At 43.1% G+C, this 24476-nt stretch overlaps 1 protein-coding gene across 1 annotated transcript in view; it reads right to left on the bottom strand.

Moving 5' to 3' along the window:
• The window catches only part of LOC146853833 (membrane-spanning 4-domains subfamily A member 4A-like), a 221238-nt gene that overhangs the window by 157575 nt on the left and 39187 nt on the right, over window positions 1-24476 (bottom strand). The window contains exons 2-3 of the mRNA XM_085651829.1: window positions 10869-11028; window positions 9091-9210 (exon numbers count right to left, since the gene is read on the bottom strand). Coding sequence (XP_085507955.1) covers window positions 9091-9210; window positions 10869-11015 — 267 coding nt within the window. The 5' untranslated portion in view covers window positions 11016-11028. The remainder of the gene's footprint in view (window positions 1-9090; window positions 9211-10868; window positions 11029-24476) is intronic.

Below are 24476 nucleotides of genomic sequence, written 5' to 3'. Positions count from 1 at the left end.
GACTGAATTTCTCAAGGGTAAGCTGGACCAGGGAGGCAAGGACGTATTGATACTGCTCAATCCGTCGGCTGCCTTCGATACGGTCCCACATGAGAGGCTCCTGGAGAGACTTGCGAACATCGGCCTGGGGGGACTGCCTGAACATAGATGTCTTCCTTCTTGGCAAATAGATCTCAGGACATCTGGCTCCCCCCTTTCTCATCCCCAGTTCCAGCCATGAATGTAGGTGTCCCTCAGGGCTCCATTCTCAGTCCTACCCTTTTTATTATACATCTATCCCCGTGCATTTCTGGTAGAGGAAGAGGGCGCCAAAATTATTTCCTATGCTGATGACACTCAGCTGATTTTTACGTGTGAAAAAGGAACCGACTTTGACGGGGCAATGATTAGGTCTTGCCTCACAAAGGTTTTAACTGGTTTAAGAAGTTGTTTTCTTTAGTAAACCAGAAACACCTGACAGGAGCACTTGGTGGCCAAAAGATCTGCCGTCCCCGCCCGCGGAAAAGGAGAAAGTCAAAAACTTAGGTATTGTCATAGACAAGACACTCTCCATGCGCTTTCAAATCCAAAATCTAACTGGCGCTTGCTTTGGCATACTCTGGATCAGGGACATCTTAAGGATTTTGGGGGCCCTGGGCCAAACATATTTTGGGGGCCCCTGTTCAGAACAACTTTGAATTTATGTTCCAATTTGGGCCCCTGTTTCCCACAGTTTCCGCTTCCTCAGCTGTGTTAGTGATCCAGTCATCATAGGCATTAGCCTACATATTCCCGATGCAAACAGATGCGCGCAGCTGACAGTGATAGGATTTAGTGTTTCCTGCCATGCTACTATGTTTTTAATACTTTTAAAATTGTATATGTGTGTTTTAATTACTCTGTGCTTTTTAATAATTTCTCCTACCTACGCGCACTTGCACTTTACTTGATTCTGCTTGCTTATACCTTCTTGTCTGCTTCAATTCGCATCTCGCTTTTCCTCCAGTCCTGGTCCGCCACGGCTGATACGCCGATTGTGCGGAGGGCTGGGGCTACTATCGGGCTCCACACTACTGCCCACTCAGTTTCCACTTCCTCAGCTGTGTTAGCGATCCAGTTTGCATCATTGGTATAAGCCTATATATTCCCGATGCAAAAGGACGCGTGCAGCGGGCGCTGATGTCGCACCAAAGGCAAGCCCGTCTGCACCTGGAGGCGTTCCGGATGCGTCCAGCGCCGGCCATGCTGCCCGGTTCCCCTCGAGTGAGTTTCTTCCACTATGTTACAATAGGGAAAAACTGCTTAGCCTTAGGCGGCTACCATTATGTCAGTGTACAGCGGCTGATCTGAGCTTGGAGGTAGACTTTTGATGCAATAAGTGCAACTTGTCTCTCCTCCAGCCCAGGAAACTCATACCCAAGATCCTCCCACGCAACAATAAGTGTAAAAACAATAAGAAAACAGAGGACTTAAAGGCCATCCTTTAAAATTGTCGCTCTATGCAAAAGCATGAACCACACATTTATGGCCTACTTTTAGACGAACAGCCTGATCTTTTATTTAGCCTGATCTTTTATTTCTCACTGAGACCTGGCTGTCTGAAGCCTCCAACCCTACTATCACCTCTGCCATCCCTACGGGTTATAAAGTCCTTAGGAGGAACCGGCCGAGTGGGAAGGGGGTGGTGTCACCAAAATTTACAATAAAAAACTAGACTGCTCTCCCATCCTGATGGAAAACATCGAGGGTGCAGAGACCTTAGGCTTCTGCTGTACCTTATCCCCCCCATCATAGCTTAGCTGGTTTTCTGATTTACAGACCTCCCAGTGCGTTTGGAAATTGTATTAGTACGCTTAATACAGCCACCACCTCCCTAGCCTTAAAATCCAACAACTGCCTTATTCTGGGAGGTTTCAATATACATATGGACAATGGAAAAGACCCTCAAAAATGTCCTTGTTGGAGACTCTGCAGGCCTGCAACATGTTTCCATCTATTTCTTCGGCCACCCATGAGAAGGGTCATACCCTAGATCAAATCTTTCACAACTTTGACATATCAGTAAGCCTACCTCTTCCCATTATCTGTTCTGACCACCTCCTCTTAAAATTTGTCATTCCCAACTCTGCCACAGCCACTCGGGCTAACGCAGGGCAGAGGGTCCCTAATTACAGGACGTTCCATAAAGTATCCATCCAGATGTTCGCAAACGCCCTCAGTCATTTCTCAGCGGAGCTGTCTGGCTGCCCTGACTCGGACGCCCTCTCAATGGATTCATGGCTCTGAACCAACATTGATGCAGCGGTACTGGTTGTTTCGCGCTCCTCAAAGAGTTTGGCCCCACCAGCTCCATGATTTAACGATTCCCTCAGATCTAGCAAAAGAAATTGTAGAAAAATGGAACGGAAATGGCGTAAATCCTATCTACCTGAGGACAGGAAAGTGTATAAAGAAAACTTAAAAGCTAATTACATTCTCGTGAAGGCAGCCAAGAAAAACTTCTTTCAAACCAAGATAAAAAATGCCCAAAATAAGAGTAAGGAAATCTTTAGCATAGTCAAATCCTTTAACTCCCCGAAAGTCGGCACAAAGGAAGGGCCATGCAAGGAAGAATGGTCTAAGCAAATAGCTCAAATCTTCCACAAAAAGATGTCCGTGATCCAACAAGCCTTCACTAACATCTCAGAGGAAGAACTGACCTTCTACCTTAGTTCTAATAGCAAATTTCACCTCTTGGATCCTTCATCTTTACTAGTTTTCCCTGAGTTTCAGCTTGAAGAGTCACTGACCCTTCTCCAAAGCATTAAGTCTGGCTCTCCTACCGTCCAATGTCCAGCGAATATCCTGAACCTATTAGCTCCCACCATAAACCCCATGGTAAACCATCTCTTTAATGCTCCCCTCTCCTCAGACAACATGCTGAAATTATGGAAGAATGCTAAGATTCTTCCACTGATAAAAAAGGCTAACGCCAACCTGAAGGACCCTGCCAACTACAGGCCAATCTCCCTTCTTACGGCCCTCTCCAAAGTATTAGAGAAGCATGTAAACAAGGTTCTCCAAAAACACATTGAAAATGGGAAGCTCCTTCATGAGTCCCAATACGGTTTTAGGGCTAACTACAGTACGGAATCTTCTCTGCTGGAAGTGACTGAATTTCTCAAGGGTAAGCTGGACCAGGGAGGCAAGGACGTATTGATACTGCTCAATCCGTCGGCTGCCTTCGATACGGTCCCACATGAGAGGCTCCTGGAGAGACTTGCGAACATCGGCCTGGGGGGACTGCCTGAACATAGATGTCTTCCTTCTTGGCAAATAGATCTCAGGACATCTGGCTCCCCCCTTTCTCATCCCCAGTTCCAGCCATGAATGTAGGTGTCCCTCAGGGCTCCATTCTCAGTCCTACCCTTTTTATTATACATCTATCCCCGTGCATTTCTGGTAGAGGAAGAGGGCGCCAAAATTATTTCCTATGCTGATGACACTCAGCTGATTTTTACGTGTGAAAAAGGAACCGACTTTGACGGGGCAATGATTAGGTCTTGCCTCACAAAGGTTTTAACTGGTTTAAGAAGTTGTTTTCTTTAGTAAACCAGAAACACCTGACAGGAGCACTTGGTGGCCAAAAGATCTGCCGTCCCCGCCCGCGGAAAAGGAGAAAGTCAAAAACTTAGGAATTGTCATAGACAAGACACTCTCCATGCGCTTTCAAATCCAAAATCTAACTGGCGCTTGCTTTGGCATACTCTGGATGCTAAAAAAATTCCTGCCACTGTTACCGCTTGAGGGCAGAAAGATTGCGGTGCAGGCTCTGATGACATCAAAGCTTGACTATGTCAACAGCTTGTACTTCGGTCTTCCCAAATCCCTTATTCAGCGCCTAAAACGCGGCGGCCAGAGCCATCCTGAGACCTAAACCCAGATCTGGTATGACACCTATTCTTAAGTCTCTACACTGGCTCCGCATAACAGAACGGATCCACTTCAAAGCGATGACCATCTTCTTTAAAGCTTTCCACGGCTTAGAAGCCAGCTACCTAAATAAGCGAGTTAATCTCTACACAACATCTAGACCCCTAAGATCTTCCAATGCCAACCTGGCCATCGTGCCTAAAATATGCCCTGCCCGCACTTGAGGCAGATCCCTCTGCTTTCTAGGCGCAAAATTGTGGAATAGCCTCCCTGAGTCTCTGAGACTAACCACAGACCTACACTCTTTCAGGAAGGACCTTTACACACGCTTTCCTCCCGCTGTCACGTGCCAGGACACTCTAGTCTGAGTAGCTGCGCTCTTTGATAAATACACTATTTCATTTCATTTGGTCCCTGACAGTGCAAAGGAACACTCGTTCAAATTCTAAGGCCCTTTTATGCTGCTGGTGCGTCATGTTTTGTGACGCACTGGCAGCGTAAAAAAATGTGCCATGTTGCGCCCTATTTACAAAGTGACGCATCTAGGCAGATGCGTCACTTTGTAAATCCCTGCACCACATTATACCTGCACCAGGTATAATGTATGCAGGGTGGGTGTTGCCCCGCAAAAACCCTCGTAGAAGTGGCACATTGAAACCTATGAGAACTCAGTGCGCCACTTCTAGGACGCCATTGTGTCAATATCTTGCACCTGCCTAACAGCAGGTGTAAGACTGATGCAGGGCCTTTCACACGGGGCTTGCCCCATGTGAAAGGACACATTACTGGAGCTGCGTCTATTTTCAGACACACCCCAGCAATGCATCACTTGTGCGCCTACAAATACGTCAGATATACTGCTGTATCTGTAACTCCTTGCAACATGATGCGTCAGTAAATATGACGCATCCATCATGTTGCAAGGAGGGCGCGCTAAGAAGTGACGCATCCCTGTTTTCACACAGCGATGCATCACTTCTCATAAATAAGGCCCTAAATGTGTTTACATCTAATACTCAGGGATAGTTATGTGTGTTTTCAATATTGTAACACAGCAGCAGCTCACCAATATTACTGCAAATAATCTCTGTGACGCCCTCCCATTTCTTATATGTTAGGCCTTGTTTTGATCTTAAAGAAAATTCTTTTATGTATATTGCATGAAACATAAACACAACATTTCTCTGCAAAATGGCTGTACTAGACTCTCACACATCAGGTACATAAAAATAAATTAAAGGAAAACAGTATTTAAAACAATCTGTTTGAGAAATACTCAAGGTCATTAGGGCAAAACTCTGGAGAACAGAGCTGACTCTGTCAGGGGGCCCCCTGAAAGGGTGGGGCCCTGGGCCAGAGCCCACTTTGCCCATGCATTAAAACGTCTCTGATCAGAAACACGAGAAAAACAGCGATCGAAGACAGAATCCCCACACTCGCACAACAGCAAAGAACTCTTCTGCATCATCAAAGAGTTCGCCCAACCCACCAGCGAGTCTCCCTCATAAAAACTCTGCAACAAACTCAGCACCTTCTTCCACCACAAAATCAAGAACATCTACGACAACTTTGACGAAGACAACCAACACACTGAACCCTCACCAACCACCCCGACACCCTGAAGCCAACGATTGACAGCTGGACATCCCTCAACACCGAAGACACACTGAAAACAATGAAGTCAATCCACTCCGGGGCCCCCACGGACCTCTGCCCCCACCACATTTTCAACAGAGACGCCGACACCATCGCACCCATGCTTTGCCACACCATCAACCACTCCCTGGCAAACGCCTCTTTCCCCAACGACTGAAAACATGCCGAGATCAACCCCCTCCTGAAGAAGTCCTCAGTGGACCCCACCGACCTAAAAAACTACAGACCCATCTCCCTGCTCCCGTTCCCAGCGAAAGTCACCGAGAAAGCCATCAACAGCCAACTCGCCACCTTCATCGACGAGCAAAACATCCTCGACTCCTCCCAAGCCGGCTTCAGAAAAAACCACAGCACAGAAAGCGCATTCATCGCTCCTTCTCTTTCCTCATGGCGAGAGCTTGGAACGCCCTGCCGCTCCACCTCAGAGAGACATCACTCCGCATCTTCACAAGAAACCTCCTAACTTGGCTCTTCGACAGACCCCCTTCTTGATGGACTGGAACCTGCACCTCCCCTCCTCCCCAGCGCCTTGAGACCGTTACGGGTGAGTAGTCGCGCTTAACAAACACATGATCGATTGATTAATTGAAAAAATACTGAAGAAAGCAGCAATAAAGCACTCGCTAATGGAAGATAAAATCAGATTAAGCAGGCGAGCCCATGCATGGATGGTCCTCCAATAGTACACAAAACTGCAACAGGTAACATAATTGGGTCTGACTTACTCCCCCTATTTAAAAACATAGCTTCTAGCAATACGTTTTGCATCATTAACGTCTAACACAGATCAAGCAAGTTGGCAATACAAGGGCCAAAAGTCATGTAGACTTTGTGGAGCGCCTTAGCAGGACTTCATCCACCTAATATGCATCTGCCTGGTTTTAAATCCAAACCATCACTTACTACTGAAAAACTATTCAACACAAGGGGCATTCGTACATGTAGAGCTGCAACATTAAAATGTCTCAACCCGAACAGCCCACAGCTGAACTGTAATTTAGTAAAGTACTTAATCCTGTACGAGAAATTACTAAAACACGGACTGAGGGGAAAAGCACAATAGCACCTTTGAGATTATGTCCCACAAAACTACCTACCTCTTCCCTCCGTTTTATTGCATTATTACAAATCACAATTTTTAAAAAGTATACTTTAATTCTGTAATTATTGTATCGCTGCAAATCAAAACTTTTAACATGTATATTTTAACAGTGTAATTCACTCAGTGTTACTGGTATATTGTTATGGTTTTAACTAACTAAACAATAAAATGCATTCTGATTCTGATTCTAATCCCTTTATTGTCTGGGTAAAATGTACGATTCCTACTCCAGTCTATGCAACAGTAGGGAAAGTGTTGGATTGCAAAGGGGTACAATTTAATTTTCCCACTGAAATCGATGCAAAACTAAGTAGGGAAAGGGTTGGGCTCAGGAGGGATAACAATTTACTATTCCCACTCAAGTCAGTGGAACAGTAGGGAAAGTGATGGATTGATGAGGGGTAAAATGTAATATTCCCACTCTAGCCTGTGCAAAAGCAGGGAAAGGGTTATACTCAGGAGGGGTCAAATGTACCATTCCCCCTACAGTCTGTGCAACAGTAGAGAAAGTGTTGGATTGCGGAGGGGTAAAAATGACTATTCCCACTCCAATCTGTGCAACAGCAGAGAGTAGTTTACATCAAACAAATACAATATAAAGCTACATTGAATACCAAGAAATATAAATATTTAAATATATATAGAAAAATAAAAATAAAATTACATATGTATTACAATGTTTAATAAATATTTTTAATTAAAACAAGTATTAATATAGTACAATATATTCATAACTACCAACAAATATATTATTTACAATTACTAAGCATAACACAATTAACATATAATATAATAACACATATTTTAAAAAACAAATAACTATTTTTACATTAATTATAATTTAAATACAGTAATGCCCCATACCTCTACAAACAAAAAACACACACCTAAAATATATCTTAAATATTATAATAAATAACAAGTTTAAATAATTAATTATCAATGAAACAATTAATTTATAATAAAATATATTTAATGTCCTACTTTTTATTACTACAAACGCAACAATGCGCACCTAATATATACATTAAAAAATATATGATTTACATAATTATGATCAATTAAACAATTAATAACAATTAACTCATAATAAATTGATTATAATTAATTAACTTCCCACCCTTTACACATACAAACACAACAACCTGTACCTGATATATAACTTATAAAAATATCTGTATGACACAATTTATGTAATTATCAATTAAATAATTATTAAGAATTAACATTAATTATTAGTTATTATAATTAATTTCCTTCACATCAAAAATATAAATAAAAAATTAAATTAATTACACATTCACATAAGTATCCAATCAATAAGCAATAATAATTAAACATTCATTATTAATTAAGTATAATTAAAATACTTTCCCCCGTATACCCCTACAAACCCCCAAACCCGCACCTAAAATGTAATAAACAAATGTCATTGCACAATTAACATAATTAACATAATTAATTAAGTAATTAATATTAAATAAAAATGATTAATAATTTCTATTACTTCCCACCCTGTAACCCTATAACCCTCCCACAACCCACTAGGGCACTAAAAACAACAATAACTATTAAATTAAATTTGAAAACAATAATCATAATAACTAACATAGCAAATTTAAATATATACTAGAATACATTAAAATAATTTTAAAATGATATTGTTAACAATGATATTTGTGTAAACATTATTAACAACACAGCTATTTTTAACATCGATATTTACAACATAGTTCTTTTTAACATTGATATTACTTACCTTAAAATTGATATTCCTGTCAACTATATTTTTGCACGTGATATTTGTGCATTGCAATATTTACAACTCAATATTTTTGCATCTTGATTTTATTCTAAATATTTTGTCTGAATACCAGTCCTCACAGTAATGAAAAACAAATGTAGGAGCTCTTTACTACCAGGACATGTAAAACTTAAGAAAACATGTCCAAACATTTATTTACACAGCACCCTGCCTTCTTGGCAATTTAAGGCCTACTGAAGGGGTGACTTATATGAAATAAAAGGGGAGTTTAAGGCTTGACAAAGGGGTTTAAATGCCAAGTCGACATGGCTGTTTACAACTGCACTCATGCTGCAGTGGGGGGCGTGGGGCATGATTTAAACAGCTATGTAAGTGAGTGGCATAATAAGTGCTGCAGGCATACGTCCTAAAGAATCAGAGCGATGAAACAAGCAACAGAATCCTTTTCTGAGTGAATTTGGTCTGGTCCACAAGGTGCCCATATTTATCCCTAGATGAGTTGAGTGAAGTTACCAATGTTATCAATTCTGACTCCGGGGTGGACACTATCCATGTGACTCACGCCCCTCACCTATGATTCAATGTATTTCCCACAGACAATGCAGCAAAATAAGTTATGAAACGTTTTTTATTGCACCCAGAATTTAGTGTCTTTCTTTAGAAAATGCATACTTACAAAAATAGATGGCCAGAATGGCACTCCGCTAAAAACAATGATTGAACCGTGTGTTAAGGGAATGACAATGAGGAAGGCTCCCAGACAGATCTGCAGGATACCAATCACGATCTGAATTGCCTACAGCAAAAATGAATGAAATGAATAAGTTATAAGCAGGAGAAGGAAAGTTAGAAACAAGGATTGAACTCAGCATATAGTGATCTGGAGCATCATTTACCAACTTAATTGCCTTCTTATTAGTCCAGGCACTACTAAATCTAAACTTCAAAACTATTTGCAATTAATAACTATCTTGGCTGTCAATGCTGGTGACGTCACATACATTATTGCTTCACCACACAAAATACCTTGCTTTTAGTATATCTCTTCTTCACAAGCACTCTTTCATCAACTCTTACTTGCAAAACTTTACAAGAATGTGTAAATTATTATCCTCCCTGTATGTCTTGATTTGCACGGCTGCTCATTATTTTCAATGTTTAATGACTTCACAGATTTCATTTTTCTTTTCTATCTATTCTGTTTATTTTGTTACTTTTGTTTGCTTTCATCCCTCTCACATTCATCTTAACATACTTTAAAAATCATGACCATTTTGGTGCTTGCTGCACTAAAATCCACATATCCTGGGATCTATCTGACGTTTTCTTCCAATAAATATTGCCAGATTTGACCTACTGATTTTTATCCGGCAATGTGGTTTAAATGGCAAAACTCATAATTTCAGTATGTGCAGTAAGAGGAGTTACGCACATATTGAAAGTATTGTTAACAGTCGTAATTAGGGCCTTAGTCAATTGGAATGATAGTCTATGGAGACCGAATAGACGGGCTGAGAAATGTGTACTCTCAGATTCACCTTTTAAGTAGGAAAAGTACCAGTCGACTGGAACTACTTTAAAATGTTGGACAGACTACTGAAGAGCGGTATTGGCGACCTATTTTAGATATAGCCCTTTGCTTTCACTTCTTTTGGACACCAAATACTTGCAAAGTAAAAGTGTTTGATGCCTCTACAATGATTACCTTGGTATGCGCCAACCCTTTTTGCTCCAATTTTTCAAGGATTCAGCCTTTGCATTCTCACACATCACCTATAACATTTCCTTTTAGCAAAATATCCATGTGACCATAACAAGACCTCCTAGAATATAGAGTAATCACTTCACTCATGAATCGATTTATACTTTCTTCTGATGTGAAAGGCCCTTCCTACCCTCATTCTTTCATGGCTCACCTTCTGTCCTTCAGTCAGCATCTATGCCTGGTCCTGTATGCTAGCATTGTAACCACAGTGCAATAAACTTCACTTCATCCTTTCTTTAACAGACATTCTTAACTCCTTTGCTCCATTGTGCAACAACCTGTTGGCAGGCCTTACATTTGCCACCTTGGTCCGCCAGGTCCTTCCCTGATTATGGCCCAGAGAGGGGGGAAAACATACGGAATTGGGCCAGATATTCCCAAGCCCAGCAGTATCCCTGTACCTAAATGTTGGGATGGGTAATGAGGATCTTACTGAGAAAATCATATCAACATTAATCCCTGAATTTCTATTATAACCTTTAAGCCTGCTCTATCCCCTTCATAAAGAGTTATGGATTTGAATGATATTTTCTGTGAAATTTTTGGCACCTGCCTGGACTAAAATCATAAAGAGCAATTTCCATATATGGTTCAGATGTGTTATTAAATAATTTTAGAGCCGGCCATAGTAGAGGAAGACATACATATTTCAAGAGGCCTATACATATGTCAAGAGCCAAAGTACTTACTCCAAGTGTCTTTGGTTCTCCTTCAATGAACCTCTTTAGGAAATAAGGCACCCGAGTAGGACTCGCCCCCTGCTGAGCAGGGTTGAAGTTAGGATTGGGGATATATTGGGTCACCACATACATGCCATGCCCAGGTGGCGCCGCCATCGCGAATAAGAAGCTGTGAACAAAAGGCTAAGATATGGTGAAATGTTATTACATTAAATACACATAAAACATACCATTTCTCCCATCACAAGATATTCCAAGCATTACCCACTTAAGAAGTTCCCTCCACTACAAGCAATTTGTCAACATTTGTCAACAAGATTACCCCATGGTGTATTTTCTTTTCTTGTTTTGTGTTAACAACAAGTGGAGCATGGGCCAATATTTTTTAGATGCTGCAACATCGCTGTCTGTGAGTCTGCAGTCCACTTCCATGTTGCTCCTCCCTGTTCCAAAACACAAGACAACTCCTTCAGAGCTCAAAGTTCTTGCCATTTGTGTTTATGGTTTCCCCTTGCATCCACACATGGATTTTGATACATTCCCAGATATACTGAGGTTATTAAGCCTGGGATTGCGTCAAAATTGTTCGCCTTCCCAACAGAAGCGTAACGAGGAGAAATATCTTTATTTCTCCTTGTTATTTCCTCTTTCTACTGGTGCTGCATTCTGCAGCACATATAGAAAGAGGAAAATGCCTCTAAGGATTCTTTTCATCTTGCTGAAAAGAGTACACTTCTTATTTTAACTTAATTTAGAAAACAGGAACTGGGTAAAGACTTGTGGCAACTTGGCTACAGACGATTTCGAAATGCTTTGTCACACTTGTGGAAAACAACTGAGCATGTGGTTTCCTCTTCTGCACAAAGTTTTTCTTGAGTCCATTGGGAAATGCTGCTTGGTCCTATCACTTGCCGCAAGTAATTTCCCCTGAAGCTAAAGGTAATAGCAAGAACTGCACCTACTGTCAAAATCTTTAATCTGCACCTGCGTGAAGCTGCATGTGGACTTCAGGGCCTCCGGATGCTTGTGATGGTCTGTACCATGTAGCCGATTGGAAGACGGTCACAAGCATCCCTGTTGACCTTGAATGCTGAATCATTCTATTTAACTCTTCCATGAAAGGAGTTCTGTGGTCTTTGTTAATCACCATCAGGTCCAACTGAGAGATTTTTTAATAGAACCTTTTTTAATTTGGTGTGTTGATAGACTATGCCACTTTATTCTGCATGCTTTTTCCCTGCATGCAATTACAATGCAATTACAACGCGGTTGTTACAACAACCGCGTTGTAACAACACATACCATTACCCCGCAAGTCATAACAACGACTTGCTCTAAGGGGCGGGGGGAGCTGGATGTTGGAATAGTACAATTTACTATTCCAACTCCAGAATGTGCAACAGTAGGGAAGGTGTTGGATTTTAAATCCAACACTTTCTGCCCACTCCGCAAGTCATTGTTCCGACTTGCGGAGTAGTGGTATGTGTTGATCCAACACAGTCGTTGTAACAACTGCGTTGTAATTGCCTGCGGGGAAAAGAATTTGTGGTAAATGATGTTTACCATGTTGATAATCATAGTAGGAACATGAACAATATAACTACAAATATGTGTTACAAATCCTCTATTACCATTTATATTCTCCTAGTTGACCCTTCATAATATTAGTCCTTAAAACAAAATGGTGGCTTATGTTATAGAGTTCACACATCAGATATGTGGTTGAAGTAAGAGGAAATGAAGTAAAGCAGTATAGGACTGTCCCAATGGTGGTCCATCCTTGGTACCTGCATCCTGCCACCGCGGAGGGAAAATCCATCCTGTAGCAAGTACCAGGAAAAGAAAAGAATGGCACCAGAGCACACAAAAGAGTCCCAACACGTTACTCCATGTCATCAGTAAAGGGTTGGTACAGTTTTACTTTTTATAAGTATCCTTGACTTTATTCTTCTCCAATTCTTCGTATCGCATTTAACACATCTCCAAAGAGAAGCCAACACGTGTTTCGTCTACAAGCCTGTTTCAAGGCTGTGAAGTTTACACAGAAAGGCTACCATTATTGTGAATTGTGATGACAACCCAGAAAACACACGTCACCGCGGTAGGGTAAAACTGAAATATTAAGGGTTGAGGGATGGCAAAACATCCATTCGGGAGGAAGAAAAAATTATAAGAATGTGAAGAAGAGTTTCACCCACTACCATTTAGGGGGACAATAAATTGCGATTAAGAATTCACGCTGTGGCTGCAGAGTGAAAAGTATAGATAGTGTGATTGACTGTCCTAGTTCAAGGAGCACAGAGCCAGGAGTCACACCCATAAGAGATACGGGAAACAGGAGACAACACACGTGATTGGTAGGGCTGCAAAAGAAGTTAATCAACCCGTATGGTATGTACCTGATGGATACTGTGAATTTCCTAGTGCGTGTAGCAGTCAGTTTCATAAGCAAATGAAGAAAAAGCATCTGCGGAACGAGTTATGCACAATTAAGTGGTAACTAATGTAGGGAGGGATAGGCAACTTATGCTACAAGTCATTATAAGATATTAGGGGTTGTATGTTAGACCCACACAGCACACCTGGGGGCATATTTACAAGGAGTTAACACCACCAGAACGTCACTTTTTCCAATGTTCTGGTGGAGTGAAGTCCTTCGCCTTATTTACAAAGTGGCGTTAAGCCTTGTAAATGATGCCCCAATTCACGGAGCACTCAGCATGAAAGGGGCATACAATGGGTGTTGCAGTGGGGGTTCTGCTACAACAACCATTGATTTTTGACACAGCCCCATATTTACAAGGTATGGGGCAGCTCCAAAAATATTACCAGGGAATACCTGGTCTTAAGCAGGCGATACAAGGAGAAATGTTTCATTTCCCATCATATTTTGCTCTTTCCATGTGTGCTGCATTCTGCAGGACAAATAGAAACAGCAAATCACCTGTAAGAATTGTTATGTGCAGGAAGATGCCCCTTCCTGCATATAAACAATCACCTCTGCAGTGCAGGCACCCTTGCAACATGGCCCACTGCTGCTTGTGCTGGTGCTAGGCAGCTTTTTTAAGCGCCAGCGCAAGGAGAAACACAGGGGTGCAGCGCATTTTTATGAATACAGCGCTTTGAAACCGATGGAGCGCGGCGTTACCAATTTCGGTATCACACCGCACTCCGCCAGTTTCTAGTAAATATGCCGCCTGGTGTCCTAAGTCATATAAATTCAACAAATAGTTCCACACCTGCATCATTTAAAAGTGGTGTATGTTACACATCCTTAGTCATGCCAGTAGCCTGGATCTGGTGTCACCCTAGAGTCTGGTGGTCAAGCACCTCAAACAACTGGACACTCCTCATTACTAGGTGCCCCTAGACACACATAGTATCTGTAAACAGAAAGAGCAAAGAGAAACGGTGTTGCCTCACACATAGGTAGGTGTCATGTAGGCAAATAAAGTGCCAGTATACCTTAAACCAAACTAGTCGAACACTTCTTCTCAAAATTGCATTGAATGGCACGGTACGCCTACGGGGTAATCACAACTTGCTGTAACAACTGAAAATATACCATGGAGCATGTAATACTGATAGACTGTTTGCACCATGCAGGACAGAGTCAGTTTCACCTCATAAAATTTAAATGCGAACAAATACATGTATATCACTCTTTAAGTGATGAAGGCGGATGAGGTATTCCTACAAGCAAGGACATGTGTGTTTATGTAATTGTAGCGCACCCCCTAGGTAACGCTAAAAAAGTAACCGTAAATGCAGGCAAAAGGCGGAATCAGAAACATTAATGGATAAATTGCTTATGCTAAGTTCTGATATACAAAATGATGACGTTTCTGTTGTCAACCTGTCTAACTATGACCTCAGTATTGAACAAATAAAAAAATTAAGCAAGGAACTAGGTTTTTGTCCTACTTCTTTACCGGACTTTACAGACTTACATATAAATTGCTTTAAGTTTGTCTGCAAACTAAAATTGAACACATTTTTTTAAGGTAAAGGGCACTCCAACCATGTCCAAACACAGATATAATGGAGTGCAACATGACCATCCAAGACATACATATCCATTTGTTACTGTTCCTAGAACACACACAGGCTGCCACTCCATCAGTCTCAAAAATCATGGGGGAGCTCAACATTGGCTCCAATCTCGATAATGATAGTGGTCTTAAAATCAAGTTTAGATTCACCCGGTGCCTACCTATGGATAACTTGATCGATATTTTCTATTAAGAAGTCACACGTGATCTACCCAAACTGGAGGATGCATATATACTAGGTCAGAAGAACATTAGACACAACATCACGAGAAAGTTCTGTTCATGAAGTCCTTTAACTAACCCTCCTGTAGTTTGTTTTTGTTTTTCTGCTCCGGTCCTTTGTTAGTTGTAGCACCAAGAAACCGCTGGTGTATGTGCGCTTTAAAAATAATTTAAATTCAAATTAAATTCAAATTCAAGAAAGGCCATACATCCTCACTCATTCGAACTTAGCATTATCATCAAGGAAGCAGATAAGGGTGGTAATGTTGTCGTCATGTATGAGGTTGACTACAGAGAGGAAATAGACCGACAACTGTAAGATGTGTCTGCATATTAGAGGCCCGAACACAACACACTTAAAGACTCTAACACTATCATTGAACGCAGACCCAAACTTTAGAGGAAGACATGTCTGATCTTGGATGTGGAATATCATTACATGCACAATCCTACACTAGCAGGAAAGATTCCCACCATGTAGGCCCATCATATCGTGTATAGGGTCACCCACGGAGAGACTTTCTGAATACATTGATGATAAGCTAATAAGGCCTGACAGATGGGTACTCTTGAAATGCTCTCTTTAGCATAGAGAAACTGGTAGTAGATAGGAGTAACCTTACTAATAATATGAACAGTGAATATAATTGAATTGTTTGTGTTTTTCACTATTCTAATAATGTTTATAACAATGATGTGTCTCATTTTTCTAATAATCACAGTTCATGTTTTAATTACAAGGATTAGAGCCTTTAAATAAACATTTGAAAATGAAAATTCATTTCTTTTTTAAACATTTGAGAATGCAAAAGTAACAAACATAGCGTTAGATCTGTTTCCAGAACTTTCCTTGGAATTTTAGTCATGTTCGAGGTTACCAAAAACATCTATAACTCTGTAAGGTCAGGGGTTTAGATGTGGTACTGTGAGCTAAAGACCAAACCAACATTTACTGACTATATAAGACTCAGTCTCTGTATTATGAAGTCTTGTTGATTCACATACACATTCCTACTAGATTTATAGGAACCATATAACATTTTCAGGTTCTATATTGTAGAAATTGCTTAGGCCAGAGTCCCTGGGTTCCTGTAGTGAATGGATGAAAGGCCACCGAAGTCAAGAAGTTGAGAAGCACTGATGGACACTGTTGCTGAATTTCATCATTTTAAAAGTACTTTTTGTCATTTTCAAAAAACATATGTCAATAAATGACTAATTCTTGTTGTAGATGGATTTCACCTGCTGTACATCAAGGGAATTTATGGAAAACAGATCCAATGTTCTTGAGTTGATGTTTAAGAGCAGCTTCATTTACACTCCACATTGGTATTGTTTAATCAATGTATTTTGCATGGCATATGTTTATTGGAAGTTGCTAGACAAAGCATCCTCAGGGTGGTCTTTTCACAGACGTTTTGCCTTTTACCTCCTGATTCTTTTTGTTGCCCTCAGGACTCTGAGCACTTTACCACTACTAACCAGTGCTAAAGTGCATGTGTTTCTCCTTTAAACATGGTAACATTGGTATATACCTGATTGCCATATTTGATGTACTAGTACATCTCTTGTAAAGTGATATAACATATACCCAGGCCCTGTAAATTAAATGCTACTAGTTTGCCTATAGCACTGAATTGTGCCACCCACATAAGTAGCCTTTCAAACCTGTCTCAGGCCTGCCACTGCAGTGCCTGTGTGTGCAGCTTACTGCCACTTCGATTTGGCATTTAAAACTACTTGCGAAACCTTAAACTCCCCTTTTACCACATATAAGGCACACCTAATATAGGCCCTAGTTAGCCCTAAGTGCAGGGAGTTATGAAAGTAAAAGGTAGGACATGTACTTTTATGTTTGGCATGTTCTTATAGTGACAAACAGCTACATTCGTTTTTCACTACTGTGAGGATTACCTCTCTCATAGCTTAGCATTGGGAATTCCCATATACACTTTTAAGTGGAAATTCCTGATCAGTAAGGAGTAGCTACTTCCTGTTTTATATTTTTGGAGTAGTAATGATAAATCATCCCTACTGGTGAAGTTGGATTTAACATTACTGATTTAGAAATGCCACTTTTAGAAAGTGAACATTTCTCTGCACTTACTGCTCTGATTGCCCTGCAGGCTATCTCCAATACATGCCTGGGATGGGTGACAGCTACCCTTTGTGCTTTCCCTCTAGACAGACACAAACACAGGAAACGTAAGAGCATCTGCATTCATCAGCATATCAATGGGTATTTCTAGGCAGGTGGGAAGGAAGGAGCTGACACTTACACTTCAAAAGGTAGTGTCCTGTCCTCACACATAGCACTAATTTTCACCCCACAGATAGGTTGGCAGACAGGACTGGGTTGAAGGAACACTGTTGCACTTCAAAGCCTTTCCATTGAAGTCACCCCCACTTCAAGGGCACTTTTTGGGTATCAGACACTGCTGGAACTAAAACTGCAGATTGCCAGAAATACTGTTGTGCTGCTTAAAGGACACATCTTTGGACTGCAAACTTGCCTGCTTTTCTCTTGTTTTGCCCTGCTGCTCTCTGACATCGCTGAAGGGGAGCTGGAGTCTGTCTTTCTCTCAATTGCTTGTTGGCTTGCCTTCTGTTTCTTGAGACTCAGGGATATCAAAGTCTCTACCCCTGCTCCTGTGCCTGGCTCACTGAAAGTGGGCCAGATACTTGCAACATGGATTTCAATACATCTCCTGTCTGTGTGTAGCAGAACCAATGCATCAACACGGTGGCAGGAGTAAAATCGGTGCATCACATCGAAACCATCGCTTTGCCTCCTGAGATTGATGCATTGGACAGCATATTGCTGCAGCTGCAGCTTGGAGATCAATGCATCCCCTCGACTGTATGGAGAATCTCAGCGCATCGCTCGACGCCTCTCAACTCGAGAACCCATCTACGGAAACGACGCATCACCATCAGCGCGTGGAACAGATTGACACATCCTCAACTTGTGGAACAAGCATCATCACATTTGGCGATGCATCTCTCTGTTTCCAACCAGGAAAGGTGCTTTGTTTACCAGGGCTTGCATGGGTCCTGCAGGCACTGTGTGCTTCTTCATGGTCAGCGTGAACATTAACTTTGCCCCGGTCCAGCATGACCTTAAGTAACCCCTAAAGTGCTATTTGTTTTTAAGCACTATTTTGCCCTTATTCTTTAAACATTCATATCTCAACTTGTACCTAATGGAAGTTTGTCCTTTTGGTCTTCTTTTGTTCAGAGTATAATAATCTATTTTTCTAAACCAGTGTGTAGTCTTTTTCGGCTGTATTCATTGTGTTACTGTGTGTGTGTGTGTGTGTGTGTGTGTGTGTGTGTGTGTGTTGTACAAATACTTTACACATTGCCTCTTTAGAAAAGCCTGACTGCCCTGTGCCAAGCTACCAGGGGGTGAGCACAGGTTATCTTTCAGTGTGTATCTAACTTACCCTGACGACAGTGGTGGTTCCTGCTTGGACAGGGTGCATACCTCTGCCTACCTGAAACCACATTTCTAACATTTGTTACCAGCTGTGAGAATAGGATTTGTGTTTGTGCAATACCGTATAGTAACTCATAGTTTGCTACAATTCTATACTAATACTAATTCAAGCCTTTTTCAATTCTCCCAAAATTGACAGAAGCACAAACTTCATGTCTACATACATGCGATTAATGTGATTGAAGTGTGGGATAACCTACAATTTTTCTACTTCTTACCACCCCCAAATCAATAGCCTTGTTGAATGGTTCAACAAGATCCTGAAAGGCATTATCAGAGGCCTGCTTGAGGCTCTAAGGAAAAAGTGGGATATCCTTGGACCATGCCTGGGTTTGCGTACAGAGAAGTGCCACAAAAAGGAAAGGGCTTTAGCCCCTTCTTGCTTTTGTCTGACCACCCAGTCAGAGGACCTCTGAGTTTGGTCAAAGAAGGATGGGAGCAAACTTCCAGGAGGGTATCCCAGGATGCAGTTAGCTACATGCTGGCCTTCAGAAGCCTAATGGCTAAGCTGCAGAAGCAAGCTACCAGCAACTTAGAAGCCATCAGGATGTCATGAAAGAGTGGTTTGACAAAATTTCTACCACTGTGGATTTACAACCTGGTCAGAAAGTGTGGGTGACGGAGCCAGTGGAGCAGGATCATCCAGAACCGCTGGACAGGTCCCTTTGAATTGATTGAGGGAAAGGGTGAGGCCACATACCGGGTGCACTTCAAGACCCCAATGTAACCCCACTGGGTGTTACATGTCAATCGCCTCAAATTACACTTTGAGAATTCTGAGCTCACCATGCTGTTGGTAACAAATGGAGAAGAGGAAGAGAAGAGTAAACCTCTCCCTGACCTCTTACACTTCATGGATAAGGATAGGTTAGTGTAAGGAGTAATCCTTTCCCCCAGTCTGCCTCCTGAGCAGGAGAGGGTCTGCCACCATGTTATAGGGCAGTACTCTTCTATGTTCTCCCTCATCCCTGCGGCTGCCCACACGTGGACCCATGATGTGGACACATGGGACATGCTCCCTGTTAAGGATAAATCTTACAAGTTGTCAGATAAGGTGATGTCTAACATTAAGGCTGAAGTGTCCAAAATGCTGGAGTTGGAGGTGTTTCTGTGGTTCTGGTATCAAAAGCTGGCCCACCGGGCACCACACCTGAACAGAGGTTCTGTGTCGATTACAGAGGATTAAACTTAGTTACCAAAACAGATGTTCACTGTAACAGAGATAGACCGCATGGGTAGTTGATTCGGAATAGTCTTTATTGTAAGCCGCATCTATTCACCTCAGCCTCCATCTTCTAGCTCCTTCGTCGTCCTTTCCAACTATACATTGGAGTGATTTAATATTACAGGTCTACAGGTATGAATGCCCCTTGTGTTGAATAGTTTTTTCAGTAGTAAGCGATGGTTTGGATTTAAAACTGGGCAGATGCATATTAGATGGATGAAGTCCTGCTTTGGCGCTCCACAAAGTCTACATGACTTTGTGCCCTTGTATTGCCAGCTTGCTTGATCTGTGTTAGACGGTAATGATCCAAAACGTATTGCTAGAAGCTATGTTTTTAAATAGGGGGAGTAAGTCAGACCCAATTGTGTTGCCTGATACAGTTTTGTGTACTATTGCAGAACCATCCATGCATGGGCTCGCCTGCTTAATCTGATTTTATCTCCATTAGCGAGTGCTTTATTGCTGCTTTCTTCAGTATTTGTTCAATTAATCAATCAATCATGTGTTTGTTAAGCGCGACTACTTACCCGTAAGAGTCTCAAGGCGCTGGGGAGGTGCAGGTTCCAGTCCATCAAGGAGGGAGTCTATTGAAGAACCAAGTTATGAGGTTCTCGTGAAGATGGGGAGTGATGTAGTCTGTCTGAGGTGGAGCAACAGGGCGTTCCAAGCTCTGGCTGCGAGGAAGGAGAAGGAGCGATGAGGGCGGTTTCTGTGCTGTGGTTTTTTCTGAAGCCGGATTGGGAGGAGTCAAGGATGTTGTGCTCTTCGATGAAGGTGGCGAGTTGGCTGTTGATGGCTTTCTAGATGACTTTCGCTGGGAACAGGGAGATGGCTCTGTAGTTTTTGAGGTTGGTGGGGTCCGCCGAGGGCTTCTTCAGGAGGGGGTTGATCTCGGCGTGTTTCCAGTCGTCGGGGAAAGAAGCATTCGCCAGGGAGCGGTTGATGGTGTGGCGAAGCATGGGTGCGATGGTGTCGGCATCTCTGTTGAAGATGTGATGGGGCAGGGGTCTGTGGGGGCCCCGGAGTGGATTGACTTCATTGTCTTCAGTGTGTCTTTGGTGGTGAGGGCTGTCCAGCTGTCAATCTTTTGCTTCAGGGTGTTGGGGGTGGTTGGTGAGAGTTCAGTGTGTTGGTTGTCTTCATCGAAGTTGTCGTAGATGTTCTTGATTTTGTAGTGGAAGAAGGTGCTGAGTTTGTTGCAGAGGTCTTGTGAGGGAGACTCGCTGGTGGGTTGGACGAACTCTTTGATGATGCTGAAGAGTTCTTTTCTGTTGTGCGCGTGTGGAGATTCTGTCTTCGATCTCTGTTTTTCTCGTGTTTCTGATGAGTTGGTGGTGGACGTTGGTGGTGGCTCTGAACTTATGGGCTTCTGTGGATTTGGAGTTTCACCAGGCCTTTTCGAGGCGGCGGCATGTGAGTCTGGACTCTCAAAGGTCACTGGTATACCATATGGCTTTCAAGGCGTGTGTGTTGCTGTTCTTCTTGAGGGAGGCTATGGTGTTGGGGCTGTCGGAGTTCCATCTGTGCAGAGTTCGGGCTTCGGTGTTGGGGTCGTCGTCTTCCGCGATGGTTGGGGTGGAATTGCTGAGTGAGGAGGTGAGCTGGTTGTCGGTGATTTTAATCCAGTTTCTTCGTGGGAGCAGGTGCTGGCGTCTGTGGGTGGTGGGTGTTCTGAAGGGGAAGTGGATGCATCGATGGTCTGTCTAAGGGAGTTTGGTGGTGTGGCTGAAGGTGATGGAGTTTCCTGTTGTGAAGAGGGGGTCGAGGGTGTGTCCTGCTGAGTGCGTGGGTTCGATCACGATCTGGTGGAGTCCAATGTTGTGGAGGTTGTCCAGGAGGTATGTGGTTTTGGGGTCTAGTTGGTTGTCAAGGTGGAAGTTGAGGTCTCCCAGCAGGGTGTAGTTGGTGGTAGAGCTGGCCTTTATCTTGAAGTATAGGTGTTCCATCAGGTCTGTGGGCTCGTCGTGGAGTGTGCTCAGCCGGAGGGTGGATTTGTGGACAATGACGATTCCTCCTTCCAGGCGGGTGGAGCTGTCCTTCCGGGAGATCTTGTATCCTCGGGGAATGGGGATGGCGATGTCTGGTCCTGAGTTGGTGTTGGTCAAGGTTCCAGTGATGAATGCTACGGCCGGGGAGGTGCTGTCGAGGAGGTCCCAGATTTTGGTGGCGTGTTTGTGGAGTGATAGGACGTTGAGGAGGATGCATTGCAGGGTCTTTGGTTTGGTTGTGTTCTTGCAGGCATGTGGTGGTGGGTCCGTGTTCCTGATGGTGCTGCAGGTGTGCCGACAGCGGTGACAGCTGAAGGGTATGGGGGTGTCGGCTAGTGATGCTAGCTTGCAGTTGTTGTTACAGCCTGGGTTGAGTGCGTGGAGTGCCGCTGGGTTGTAGTGTTGGTGGTGCGGAGGTCCAGGGTTCCTGGCGCTGGTCGCGGTCGGGTCACGGACAGGCACAGACAGGCTTGCCTTTGGCGCGCCAGCAGTATGCCTCCTGTGCGCGTCCTCTGCGCGGCTGCGCAGCGTCCACCATTGAGTAGGGGTCAGGGAGGGCTGGACAGGGCTGGGGGAGGAGCTGCAGGGGCAGCAGAGGCTGGAAAAACAAGGGAAGCAAACAAAGAAGGGGAAAAAAGTAACGAGTGAAAGAGGATAAAAAATGCTAAAGAAGCCAAAGGGTGAAAACGGCGAAGAAACCAGAAGAAAAATGCTTTAAGGAGTGAAAGGGTGAAAAAAACGCTAAAGAAGCTAAAGGGTGAAAATGGAGCAGAAAGCAGAAGGAAAATGCTTTAAGGAGTGAAAGGGTGAAAAAAACGCTAAAGAATCTAAAGGGTGAAAACGAAGCAGAAAGCAGAAGGAAAATGCTTTAAGGAGTGAAAGGGTGAAACAAACGCTAAAGAAGCTAAAGGGTGAATACAGAGCAGAAAACAGAAGAAAAATGCTTAAAGGAGTGAAAGGGTGAAAAAACGCTAAAGGAGCTAAAGGGTGAAGACAGAGCAGAAAGCAAAAGATTTGTTAGTCTTGGAACTATCACATGTGATATTATCTTTAATATATTTGTCAGGGTTTGAGGGCCAGGGCGCCTACGTAGTTGCGCCTGAAATCCCGGCGGAACTACAAGTCCCAGGAACCCCAGGCGAGGGGAGGGGCTAACGGCCTTATAGACACGCACAACGCGCAAGGACGTTGTTCGTGATTTTGAACTCGGGAGCAGCTCCGGGCAACAGTGCGGCTGCTCGAATTCAGCTACTACGAGGTTCGTGGTGAGCCTCGAGACCTCTGAGCGGGTCCGGTCTTGCTGTGGGTTATCGGAAGGATTCCGTAGGATAACTCAGAGGAGCAGGTCTCGTCCGACTTAAGAGAAGCTTGAAGGTGCATGCGAGGTGAAGGAGACGGTGATTTCCAGACACCGCAACCCCGCTGCCGGAGAACCAAGCTGCGAAGCCAGCGAACCAGGGCAGGTAAGCCGTGGAGGTCCGCACGGCGGCCCAGTACTTGGCTGGTGTCTAGTTCTCATTTTTGCTTAAATCTTTTGTTTACCAGTTTAACTGTTTATGGCCATCTGGCAGCCATGTGAGTGGAGCCGGCCAATAACTTTACTTTAAGGGATTGACTTCACAGGCCATCTGGCAGCCATGTAGGTGGAGCCTGGCCCAACGTTACAGCTTACGTGACATTTCTGTTGTTTGTTTTGAATTGGGACCAAACAGTATTTGGAGGACAGAGCTTCTTCTACAGAGAGAGAGGGGAGCCCTGACTGAAAGGGTTCTCTCGCATCAATTCTTGGAGGCTCACGTTTGTTCTTCAGTTTCCTTTTATAAGTTCAAGGGGATTTGGTGTTGGGTACGTAGGAGGTCGAGGAAGTGTTGAAATTTTGTGGTACTGAATGGCCAGGTGATACAACATTAACCTTCTGTGTTTTGGTTTTGGTATAGATGGTTGCTCAGCCGTCATTGAGAGACGGATTGTACCTGATAGAGGAACCATCGTCAGGGAGATACCTTGGCAGGTATGAGAAAGGAATAGTGAGACTATATGAGAGTAGTTAGCATATGAGAGGATGTTAATTGCATGTTCTTTATTTTTCAGGTGTCCCTTCCCACGCTGCACCTACCCTACCCTTTCCCTCGCCTGATCGCCTCAACACTCTGGAGTTTATTTAATCAGAGTTTGGGGATGTCAGGAGGTGGACCCCTTTGAGCATCGCCCAGATCCTGAGGAGAACCGGGAATACGTGACAATATTGTAATACTTCTGGGGCACACCCAGTTAGAGGAAGTACAGAGTTTGGGTCACATACATCGTTTTTCGATTGAAAGCATATTATGATTTTACTTTGTTTACAAAGCTTGGCTTTGTTTAATTAGGTATTGAGGTTCATTGGTTTTGAGCTAGTAGATATATAGTCACTTGAGAAAGAAGTCATTTGTAAGACGGATGGGATCTTTTACGTCAGGCTTCCTAAGCTATTGGGTTGTTCCGGATGAACACGATTTTTTTTGTTTTTGCAGCGACATACAATATAACACCGCGATGGCGCGGGTTGCGTTAGAGTTCGTTTTTTTATTGATCACGTGGGTAACATCGTTTTAGCTAGAGTATCGTGTTGGTGGTAGTTTTTGACATAGT

The sequence above is a fragment of the Triturus cristatus genome, chromosome 4_1, assembly GCF_964204655.1.
Source record: "Triturus cristatus chromosome 4_1, aTriCri1.1, whole genome shotgun sequence".
NCBI classification, from domain to species: domain Eukaryota; kingdom Metazoa; phylum Chordata; class Amphibia; order Caudata; family Salamandridae; genus Triturus; species Triturus cristatus.
Note: the sequence above shows the minus strand (reverse complement) of the source record. Positions and strands in the feature narration are given on the sequence as shown.